Here is a 12,216-nt window from a genome sequence, read left to right on the forward strand (position 1 = left end):
ATTTTTATTTTTCGAGGCAGGGTTTTTCTGTGTAGTTTTGGTGCCTGTCCTGGAACTCACTCTGTAGACCAGGCTGGCCTTGAACTCACAGAGATCCACCTGCCTCTCTGCCTCCCTAGTGCTGGGATTAAAGGCGTGTGTCACCACCACCCAGCTTGATACCTCGTTTTAACAAATGATTTGAAGAGCTGGGGAGGTGACTTAGTGGAAAACCAGAGAGGAACTAAATCTGAACCCTTAGCACCGTGTACGAAGAGGCCAGTTGGAGAAGGGGAGCAGACAGGAGGATTGCTGAAACTTTCTGGCCACCAGCCTAACTAGGTTTGGGGAAAGATCTTTTCTCAAGGAGATAATAAGGTGGCGAGTAACAAGCAGGACATAGACATGCTAGCCTCTGTATGGATGGTGTGTGCACCAGCATGTGTGTGCATACAACACTCATGTATACCTCTCTCTGTCTCTCTGTGTCTTTATCACACATAAAATATATTATTTATAACCCCTTTAAATTGAGATTCATAGCCCACCTGTTGTGTAACAGTTTCCTATGAGATTTAAACATAACAGCCTGCAGGAAATTCCTTAAGCAGGAAGCTAAACAACTCAAATAGCTTCAGGAAGTCCCCGAAACTGAACAGATTCACTAGGCCTCTCTCTGCCAGGATGAGCAATAAAAGCTGAGAGTCCCTCCCCAAAGAGAACTACCAAGCTGCAAAGAAAATTCTCAGAAGAGCTGAGCTGCAAGAGGTCAGAGCAGATCAGCTGCCCGGAAGAAGCAGAAATCAGCAGAGCAGCCTGGAAGAGGTTCAGACCAACCGAGGCACCTGGAAAGGCCACTCTCCAAGCTGATGAGCTGTCTGAAAGCTGTGCAGTGTGCTCCAGGTTCCTAGCCTTGTGAGCTGTCACCCATGCCGGGGTGGGCTTTGGTGATGCAGCTGTCTGAGTTGTTTTTTGCTTCTGAAAGTAACCCCAATAAAAACATGTGTTCACCAAGTTGAACTTTGGTAGTGTCAGTATTTTGGTCTGTTGTGGGCTCCCTATCTGGGATGAGTAGATGTATGTGTTGTGACTCCCTAAGAAAAATTTTGTCACATAGCACCACCTCATTGACTATATTTCGTAGCATTTCTTACATCAAAATTGGGGTTCTTTAAAAGGTTGAGAAAATTATTTTCTATTAAACTAAAATGTTAACGCGTTGAATAATTCATAAAATTTGCTTCCTCATATTATGGAGGGTATGCTACATCACCCAGGCTGCTGCTTTTCAATGGTTTGTGAATTTATAGGCACGTGGATTTCCTAACAGTTGGTACCTAAGTCATCCAACTCAAGTTTATCCAGCTGATACAGCCTGGCCTCATAGGTAGAGGTCAACTTCCCGTTGTGCGAACAGGTTTTATGTTCTGTGGATTTTTCGAAAGAACTTTCCTCTGTGACAGCCTCATGGTTGCTGGCTGATTCCATTGTCATTTTTCTGGTGAAACTTCTGGAGCAGTTACCATTGTCCAAGTTTGAGCTCCTGAAGGGTTTTGGTTTTCTGTCCCCCACTTTTCTCTGACCTCATCTCCTTTTACTTCAATGCCTCTTTATTTCCTCCCTCTCTCCTATCTTGGGCATGTGTTCCTGTCTTGTTACTGGCATGTTCTGCCCTCTCACACTGGGCCACTTAACCATACTTTTTTGAAATAAAGCACAAACATCTTTTTGGGTGCAGAAGTGAGAGAAATAGGAAATTGACTCTCCAAGGGAGCACCTTACCTGCGCTGTGTTTCATCCTTATACTCAGCTCCTTCTGTCCATCTTTGGTCAGTTTACACATGGGGAAACTGACGACAAGAGTGTTTATTCCTTTGCTCAAGTCAGTTATTGCAGCTCTGGGGTGGAGGAGACCGCAATGGTATTGAAACTGACTCTCTTAGCACTAGTGCATGGCTGTCTACAGGCAGAGTGTTGGCAGATCGAGACCAACAGACAAGGAAAACGGTACACGTGTAGAGAGGTGGGAACTTCCTTGGGTGGGAGGGACCAGGAAGCCTTCAGAAATCGGGCATCATTTGAGCTGAAAATGCTCTTTGTGAGAAGACTTCTTGGAAGGTGTCGGGAAAGAGAGCAGAGCAGGGTTTCCAGAGGCAGTCATTTTAGCAGGCAGAGTGCTAAAAAAAAAAAGAGATGTGGTCATTATCACGGCATTTCTGCCTAAACAAGCTTCAGGAATTTTGCTGTTACCTGATTTGTTCTTTGAAGATGCAAATAAGCTTTAGTAGAGTAATGTCTGCAGGAGAGGTCAGCTATGGGAGAGGCAACTGACTAAGGGACAGGCAGTAGAAAGGTGCCTGGTGGGGCTTCCCCAGGCCTGAGTCCTTTCTCTACCTGAATATCTAATGGCATCTGAAATATTTCTTCAGAGAGAAGTAGTCCTCTGAGTCAGAGGGAGTTGGTCTTTCAGAGTCCCTCAGTAAAACGCAGATGCTCCCTGGAGAGTGATACCATCTTATCTAGTAAGAATAATTGCTCCTCATCAGAGAGCCAGACCTATAACAGCAGCAAGGCAAAAGCCAGCTGTAAATCCAGCCCCTCTTCCTAATGCATGGCTTCAGTGAATGTTTAAAACAGTTTAGTGACCAGACATCTTTGCCCTTACAACATGTTGGTAACTGGGATTCAGGTTTCAACATCGAAAGTAATGAAATGAAATCATAGCCTCAATCGAGTCTTTTAGTGATCTATTAGTAAAGAGACCCCCAAAGAGGGAAAAGGGATTCCCCCTAGAATCAAAAATTAAGAGCGGAGTAGATAATTTGTTTTATTGGCCAAGCCAAATAAACAAAACCTGACGCATAATTCTTTATTTTTACTGACCTGGATAGATTCATATGTAGAAAAAACTGCCCTGCCAACTTTATGTTTGCCTTGCTTAATGAATTACTTTTGTAAAGTTTATAATTTGATATTTTCAGTTGGAGAATGGAACACATGAGAAATTTCACAGCATGCCAAAGTCATTCATAAAAACATGGAGGACCCAGGTGTTTAATTGGGGAAACAAAAGGAAATGCATCCGCCTTTCTGGAATTCTGTATTTGGACCTCCAGTGACGTCAGCATCCCTGTTCTTCCTAACATTTCTCTTCATTAGGAATGTCATGAATGACACAAAATCCAGGTTGAGAAGCCACAGCAAAATGGATTCCCTCCGTCTTTTCTCAAAGAGTGGGATGCTCTGAAAGTTCTCAGAGGGTTTTGATTTCTGAGCTGAGTGACCATAGGAATGAGCAGATGTGCTCCAAGTTCTAGAGTTTTAGGGTGCCTTTCGGGGTACAGTGAATCCTATGAATCCTAGTCTCACAAGTATGCACATAGCTTCATTTTATGCCTGTTTTGTGCATCAGTTCTTGAAGTCCATCCTTGGTCTCTGGCTTCCGGCTGTTCATGGCGTCCCCAGGTGACTTTGCGCGTCTACTTTGTGTTTAGACTGTCAGTTATGGCACTTAATGTTAGCAGAAGGAGAAGATGGCTAAGATTAAATGTTGTGTTTGCAGACATACGACCTTTGAACTTTACAGGTATTTGAGCCAAACCCTTGCGAGTGTCAGGCCTGCACTTTTCACCCAGAGGTCTGGTGTCCTTTCTCAGGCGTGTATAATGCAGGGTGGTTTGCAGTGTAGCGGCCATTGCGATCCTTTCTGTCTTCTCTAAATGTCTGGGGCTATTGCTCACATCTCACATTTGTCAAGTGAGCATACATTAGCATAGATAGCAAGTCATGAAAGCAGAATTATTCATCTTAAGTGAATCATCATTTGTGTCTATTAAAAATAATCTGAACTCAGAATTGATTTTTGTATCGCATTCTTTAATATCATTAAATAATGATCTTGGTAGCTTGTTTTAGCTACTCGTGCCCAGTAGATGGTACTGTCAGCCTTATTTTGAAGAGTTGCTAGTTAATTTTTTTTTTTTTTTGAACTTTAAGGTTTCTTTCTTTTTTTTGAAGTTGTTATTTTTAGTTCTTGTCCGTGACATTAATTTTTTTTTTTTTACCATTTTCTAAACTGACATGGACACTAGGTATGCTATGCACATTGCTTGTGAATTTGTACTCAGAATATATAATAGGGAGAAAACATTCTCACCTTCCTGAACTATTTCAATTCTTTCAAACTGGGAAGTATTTGATACTTTTATACAATGAGTGTGGAAATTACACATAACTGAGTGAAAAATCTGAAACATTTTATTGTCCTTTCACATATGAGCTTTCTACCCCTCCGTCCTCCTGCTAACACCTGTGAATCCTGACAGCCATTCTGTTCTATGGAAACTAGAAATGAAAAAAAAAAAATTAGATCCCTGAATTCTTGAATCTGAGAGATAACAGGGTCCCTGCCGCGGTATAATAGCAACGATTAAGCTTTCCACGTAAATATAAGTGGGTTGATGCAGAAACCCGCTTTATCTGCAGCTGCCATAAGTTGAGAGAAGGCTTGTAGGACCAGGCATGAGCACTCCATGACCTTCCTCTTTAGTGATGAAATGGCATGTCCCAGACTTGTTCGCTCTTACGGTGATTTCTGCATTATCTCCCAGTTCTTTGGGAAAACTGGGACTGAAGTGCATGGAGAAGTTTTGAGGGTGATAAAAGAAAAGGGAAGTGTGGCCCTGGGGAGGGAATATCTTGTAACAGGAATCTTAAAAGGTCTTACAATAAAAAACTCAGAGCCAGATATCAGGGTGAAAGCTGAAAGATCAGAGAAGCAGAACAGCCAGCCACTAGCTTACCTCTACAAAATACTCAGCCTCAAGAGAGTGAGTTCCTGTTTCCTCACACCTTATATGTCTTTCTCTGCCCAGACATCATTTCTTGGGATTAAAGGCATGTGTGCTTCCCAGCACTGGGATTAAAGGTGTGTGCCACCACTGCCTGGCTCTGTTTCCAATGTGGCCTTGAGCTCACAGAGATCCACACTGAATCTCTGCCTCCCGAATGATAGGATTAAGAGTGTGGGCCACAACTGCCTGGCCTCTATGTCTAATCTAGTGGCTGGCTCTGTCCTCTGATCCTCAGGCAAGTTTATTAGGGTATACAATATATCACCACAGTATCTCATGGTTTATGTATTTTTGTCTTGGACTATAAGGAGGGAGGTGACAGGCCATTATGTCCTTCTCTTTGAATTTGGTCAGCTTTAGTGAGATGAATCAATTCCTTGTGGGGGAAAAAAGAGAATTCCCCTCTAGTAGCTTTGCTAAATAAACAGTAGTATTAAATAAATAAAAATCAGTCGGGCGGTGGCGGCGCACGCCTTTAATCCCAGCACTCAGGAGGCACAGCCAGGTGGATCACTGTGAGTTCGAGGCCAGCCTGGGCTACCAAGTGAGCTCCAGGAAAGGCGCAAAACTACACAGAGAAACCCTGTCTCGAAAAACCAAAATAAATAAATAAATAAATAAAAATCTTAGTGAGAACGTGTCTGAGATGACAAATAGAAGTGACACCCACTACTTTGGTCCAGTCTTCCTCGGTTCAAAATTCACAAAACAAAAGGGCCCATTGTTACTAAAACGCTTATCCAAGATAGGACTGTTTTACCCCTTTGCACGTGGTTAATTTGTTTAAGACTGCAGGTCAGTCATGAAATTGATGACGCCCTGAGGAATTTTGTAAATTTTGCTTTTTTTTTCTTTTCTTCCTTCCGTGTTGTTTGCCAGTTTAGGGTGAATGAGTTCGGAGCTTTGGAAGTTATCACAGATGAAAGCGAGATGGACAGCGTCAAGAAAGCAACTGCCACCACCACCTGGATGGTCCCAACGGCTCAAGAGGGTAAGGCTGGCCTGCCCACTGCCTACTTCTTCTTATTGAGAGATTTAAAATCAGTCTAAGCTTTTATAGGAGGGCCAGACTTCGAAAGCCCTGGATTACTTTTGTGTCTCATGTCCCTACATAAATTTTTGTAATGCAGCCGACAGGAACCAGCTTTTACATTTTAAAATAATTATTCACTGTCTTGTGTCTAATGCCAGATCTGTAATAGCACGAAGTTAGTTGCAAATTATCAAGTAAATCCAACTTGCTAATGGCCTGCCTAGGTGATTTAGCCAAAAAGCCTGGCACTTTTTTTTTTCCTCATCTACTCCAATGGTTGTAACTAACATCTATATGCTGACGACTCCAAAATCTATATCTCCAGCCCCGACCTCTCCCCCGAGCTCCAGGCCCGTATTTCCACCTGCCTACTGGACATCTCCACCTGGATGTCCCACAGGTACCTCAAACTCCACATGTATGAAATGCAATTCATTCTCTTTTTCTTTCTCCCTTCCCCTAAACCTACTCTTTCCTCCGTAACCCGTATGTTGACTGACGGCAGCACCATCTCCCTGGTGCATAATCAAGAAATCTAGGAGTCATCCTGCATTCGTCCCTCCCACTCCCTGTTCCCTAATGCTCTTGATTTTGATTCCCTAAACAAGTCTCAGATCTGGCCTTTCCTGTTGTCACCACCACTGCCTTAATGTAGGCCTCTAACTCTCCCTGAAACTACTGCAGAAGTCTCTTAAATAATCACTGCTTCTAACTCACCCCTTGCCAGTTTATCCTGCACCCTGAAGTCAGTGGAACTTGTGTAGACTGCTCACTTGCTGCTTTGCTAGTTTCTCTTTGCCACCCTAGCAAAGCCTTCCAAGATCAGGTGGCCTGCACCCACCTGCTTGCTTTATCTACCTACTGTATCCTCTTCTCTGTGTGTTGTACTCTGGCCCTTCAAGCAACACGGACCTACATGTCATTTTCCCAATCATCCTATGGTTTCTGCTTCCCTGCCTTTATTCATGCTGGGTTTTTGTTTTGTTTTGTTTTGTTTTGTTTTGTTTTGTTTTGTTTTGTTTTGTTTTGTTTTCTGGCTCAAATGCCATTTCTTTCTCTGTCTATTTTTCTTTGGCCTTTAAAACCCTGTTGAGGGGCTACATTAGAAACTCCTTTCCTGACCTTACCCATGGCTGAATGAATCACCTCTTCCTCTGCAGTCCTAGAACTTGCTTGTGCTTCTATGAACTTCTATGACTGCATGCATCCCACACGATTAGAAGTCCTGGGTTTCTTGTATGGCTTCTCTTCTAGACTGTGAGCTGTCTTGGGCGAGGTCTGTACTGACATAATCAGTGTCCAGCATAAATTGGTGCCTAATAAATGTTTGCTGAATGATTCAGGCAGAAGGAAAATACGAGTTCCTAAATGATTTGGGTAATTATGATCCAGGAAATCAATTACATGTGTTGATTTAATCAATTAAATAAAAATCACTCATCAAAATGTTATAAACATGAAGTAACTTAGATGACCTTTTTAGCATTATCAAAGATCCGCCTATAGATTAGAACTTTTAGGCCAATAGAATTATCTGAAATTCAGTAACTAATGAAATTTTTTTTCATTCCATGTTTAACTCTGTAGGTCTCATGTGAATTTTTTGTTTGTCCTTTTTGGAGATTGGTTGTTGTTGAGATAGAGTCTCACTAAGCCAAGCAGGTCTTAAACTCAAAGAAATCCACCTGCCTCTGCCTCCCAAAGGGTGGGATTAAAGGTGAAAGCCTCCGCACGTGGCTCTCTATCTAGATTTTTTTTAAACAGAAGTGATTCAACTGATTTCCTGCCATGCTTAGCCCTCATCCCCAACTTTTTAGTTCAATCACTGACTCATTCAACAAACATCATTCTTTACTGTGTCGCTAACAAAATTAGTAGAAGAGAAAGTTTACATATACTTTGAAGTGCCTGCTGACATGGTTTTAATTTCTTCTCTTTTGTTCCCCCATCTTCTAGTCTTTTCAGAGAAGACTGGGGTACCATTCCGGTTGAAGGATCAATCAAAAGTAGATGGGCTTCAGTTTTGTGAGAACTGTTGTCAGTATGGCAACGGAGATGAGTGTCTTTCCGGAGGAAACTACTGCAGCCAGAATTGTGCTCGGCATGTCAAAGACAAGTAGGTTTCCTTCCCTTCCATCTATGAAATGGGTCAGAGACTTCCAGATCATAGTATCTGAGGAGACGGAGCCTTAAGTGTGCCGTCGTAAGACATCTGTCCCCCTCTCGTACCTGTTTGCTAGACTTTCTCTGTGGTGACAGATGACCCTTGACCTCTCCATTGGACCTAGTGCCTTCTCTAGAAGGTCTATTCTAGTAGCAGTATTCCACCGTCTCTATAATTGACCACTGTTACATTAATTTGATTGTTTCCAGTGAAGAGTACTTAGGTGTTTCTGACCTATGCACACATTAGGATGGTACTGATATTTATGACAACACACTTGTTTACTTCCACATGGGGAACTAAGGTCCTCTGTGGAAATGTCCATAGTAGATAATGTAATAAGTCCTTGTAGGATGACCTCAGTGGATATATAGTAAGTGATGTGCAACCTCCCCATCTGGGGACTATCTAATAAAGTGCACCTTAGGAGCAAAAAGGTGTGTTTCTTACATGTAATAGCATAGGACAAAGTAAATAACTTGACATTTTTTTTTAGTTTAATTTTTTAAAAAACTTTTATGTGTATGGATGTTTTGTCTACATATATGTCTATGACCACATACATGCATGCCTCAGGCCAAAAGAGGACATCAGTTCCCCCTAGAACTGTAGTTACAGGCAGTTGTGAGCCACCATGTGGGTGCTGGGAATTGAACCTGTGTCCTCTGGAAGAACACCCATTGCTCTTATCCACTAAGCCATCTCTCCAGCCCCTTGACTTTTGTATTTTATCGGAGATTCTCTTGTATCATATTTAATATTTGTATCGGGAAAGGGATTCTTTACAAATTTATAATCGGTCTTTTCTACTGGATTTACCAATCTTAAAATTGTTAGTTCCTTGATTTCAAATTGTCCTGGAAACATATATCTCTGCATAATTGATTCTTTTATTATTATGGGAGACAAATAATTATAAACCCATTAGAATCCATTTTACATACATTGATAGTTCCCTTTTGAAGCTAATATGAAAAATAATTTTCAGTTTTTACACAGAAATATCTATGAAACATGATTTTAAAGGTTCCCTACACATACTATATGCTGTGGATTTCTCTTAGTAATTAAATGTTCCTTTGGAGAGTAATTTTTTCAAATAATTTTGCATCAATAATGAACATGTAGATATTTGATAGGCATTGTTTCCTGTCACTGTTTTGGGGTTATAAACACAACAGAGATCAGAAGGACGAAAGAGATGGCGGTGACGATGAGGACGAGGATCCTAAGTGTAGTCGGAAGAAAAAACCAAAATTATCTCTGAAAGCTGACTCCAAGGAAGATGGAGAAGACAGAGATGATGAAATGGTGAGTAGCCCTTGTGTGTCTATTCAGAGACATGGGCAGTCTTCTTGGGGTGTTCAGTCACCAGATCTGTTGTGGAGTCAATTGCTTGAGTTAGATAATGCTAGTTCAGGGACCACTTACATCAGGAGATCCCATTGCACTTTATGCCTCACTATCATCATCTAAAAATGAGGATCATAAGTAACAGTATGCCTCCTTCAGTACTCAGACGTTGGATGTCCTGAAATTTATTACTGGGATGAGGAGCAACAATCAAAACTTAAGTTTTGCAGATGAATTTCAAATTCGCTTACCAGCAAAATGCCAATACAATTTTGCTAAATTGCAGGCAGATCTCATGAACTATGTGAGTGGATAGGAAATGACATGTAACTAACTATCTAGTGTATCTAGGGGGAAAAATAATTCAACATGTGTTTATTGGAATGTAACTACTTTCACCCTGAAGTAGGTATTAGTAGTTCTACAGGAACAGAGGACTTTGAGGTCTTGAAGCCTTTCACCCAAGATCAACTATTGAGCAGTTGTTATCTGCTAGATGCTATTCAGTGGACTGGGAATATGGAGGTGAATAAGACGTGTAGCAGGATTAAGGTCCTTCTTCATGAAGACATTGTGTTCTGGCTAAGGAGATATGATAAACAAACAAAAAGAACCAGCGAGATGCCAGTTCATCCTGAGTAGTGCTATGCTGGTATTTAAAGTAGAGCATTAGGACTGGCTGACTGGTTTAGATTGGGTTTTGGGGGAGAGCTCCTAAAAAGACAGGAACACTAAGATGTGAACAGTCAGGAGGAATCTGCTATGCGCATTCAGCCCTCTGCACCATACAGTTTCTGAGTGAGAATACCTAAAGTGGGATCAGTTGCAGCACATTTTGTTGGAGAGCATACTCAAAAGTCACAGAAGACTAGGGAAGAGGCGGGGAGGAAGCAGAGGTTAGTGTGATTTGGGTCAAGTCAACTTCATGGCTTCCTGAGTGTAGTGGGAAGACCCTGGGAAGTTAAAGGCAAGGGACTGCTGTGCTCTGACGTGTCCTTTGCTTGACCAGTTTGCTGTGACCTATATGAGCAGGAGTAGAGTCGGAAACCAGTTAGATATTCTTGCCATCGCTAGGTCAGAGGGCCGTGTAAGATAGAGGTTAGGTGATTCTGTTAGAGTTAGGGTTGTGAGGATATTAAAAAAAAAAGGGAAGAGTCAGGGATTCTATGAATCATAGGTTCCTGGATTGAATACATGCCTGGAATGTGAAGGAGGCAAGGGTGGCCTTTGGTTGTGCAGAGTTTATTGTGCTTCTTACCTATACATCTCAAAGTCATTAGGTAGGCAAACACAGACACATGGAGTCAGGAAAAGGAAGCTAGAGATGGAGGGGGAAATTATTTAGTGTAATAGCGTGACTATACGGACCCAAGTTTAGATCTCCAGAACCCTATAAAAAGCTAGGTTCAATAGCACCTGCTTCTAATCCCAATGCTGAGGATGTGGAAACAACCGGGGTCTCTGGAGCTCACTGGCTTAAAGCCTAGCTTACCTGATGAAATGTTCCAGTCCCACCTCACAGGGAGGTGGAAAGAGCTTGCAGAATGACACCCAGGGTTGTCTTCTGATCTCAGTACCACTTCATGTCCTTCACAGCCCTCCTCACACTCGAAGAAATGACCTTGAAACCTATGGGCTAGAGAGGAGCAGGGGTTGAATGGGTGTAGACATCAGTAGAGAGCCCATGAAAAAGACCTAAAGAAAGAGATCTAAGGAACAGCAGGACACTGTTCATAGAGCTAAGATCAGGACGTGTTCTAAGGAGGAGGGAGCGGGGCTTGTACTCTTTCAGAGAGCAATTGGAAATGTTCTTTGCCAATGGCTCAGTTCAAAAGCAACAAGGTCTCTAGTGGACCCTATCGCTGCTTTAAAAGTTAGGAAGCAAAGATCAACAGCAGAAAGCTTTTCGACAGACCTCTAAGTGTTCCTTGAGACCAATTTCATGAACTTGTGAAGTCAAAATCTTTCCTTTCTTGCTGTAGGAGAACAAACAAGATGGACGAATTCTGAGGGGTTCCCAGAGAGCCAGAAGGAAAAGACGCGGGGACTCGACTGTCATAAAGCAGGGTGAGCTGATGATGTAAACGCCGTGTTGACTCGGTGGTCCTGAAAACGGAGTTCCGAGAAGCAGTTTCAGTCTTCATGTTTCTCCACACTGCCACAGAGCACTCCTTGGAGTTTCTCTTTGGTGCAGTTTCCTCCATAAAAACAAAGGCTAGAGGAAGCAGCTTAGGAAAGGAACAGTAGCTAGTTTTCAAGTTGTTACCACGCATGTCTGGAATACCTTCTTTCGTTTACTGGTTTATCCACCAAGATGGAAGTTCCTGCTTCTACCCTTTTGCCCAAACCCCTGTTCTTGCTCATTTCCCAAGATGTTAGGTTTATTGTGCTCTCTCTTCCCATGTGATCCCCCCTTTTTTTTTCTTTTCCTTGGCCACACCTGATTCTGTTGGGAAGTCCAGTTCTCGGTTCTTCCTCTTTGCTGTTTCGTTGGATAAACTCTTCTTTAGTGTGGACCTTGGGTCATTTCCATATAAGCTCCTCGCAGCCTTGCACACATAGCCCAATGTGTCTGCCCTGCCCCCCTTTGATCGAGCACAGCCCAGCTACCAACCAACCTGCATGCTTCCACTCTTCCCTGAAAGACAGGGCTGTGAATCCAGTGACCCAGCATTCCCCCTCTGTGCATGGAGGCACTCCTTGCTGGTTCTTCTGGTAATCCCCCAGAAGGAGCTGTAAACATTTCCTTCCACCTGTCTCTAGCTCACAACAGAACTTCTGCGTCCTTTCAGATGGCCTTTTTGTTTGTTTGTTTGTTTCCGTGATTAAGGGAA

At 42.5% G+C, this 12,216-nt stretch overlaps 1 protein-coding gene across 9 annotated transcripts in view; it reads left to right on the forward strand.

Annotated features, from left to right (window-relative positions):
* The window catches only part of L3mbtl3 (L3MBTL histone methyl-lysine binding protein 3), a 114,039-nt gene that overhangs the window by 29,946 nt on the left and 71,877 nt on the right, over window positions 1-12,216 (forward strand). For 6 of the 9 annotated variants that reach the window (XM_028877381.2, XM_028877386.2, XM_028877383.2 and 3 more), the window contains 5 exons: window positions 5,712-5,823; window positions 6,191-6,265; window positions 7,822-7,981; window positions 9,211-9,340; window positions 11,365-11,449. In XM_028877381.2, coding sequence (XP_028733214.1) covers window positions 5,712-5,823; window positions 6,191-6,265; window positions 7,822-7,981; window positions 9,211-9,340; window positions 11,365-11,449 — 562 coding nt within the window. The remainder of the gene's footprint in view (window positions 1-5,711; window positions 5,824-6,190; window positions 6,266-7,821; window positions 7,982-9,210; window positions 9,341-11,364; window positions 11,450-12,216) is intronic. The other 3 variants (XM_037200483.1, XM_028877390.2, XM_037200481.1) reach the window with 2 other exon arrangements.

This window comes from Peromyscus leucopus, chromosome 8a, assembly GCF_004664715.2.
Source record: "Peromyscus leucopus breed LL Stock chromosome 8a, UCI_PerLeu_2.1, whole genome shotgun sequence".
NCBI classification, from domain to species: domain Eukaryota; kingdom Metazoa; phylum Chordata; class Mammalia; order Rodentia; family Cricetidae; genus Peromyscus; species Peromyscus leucopus.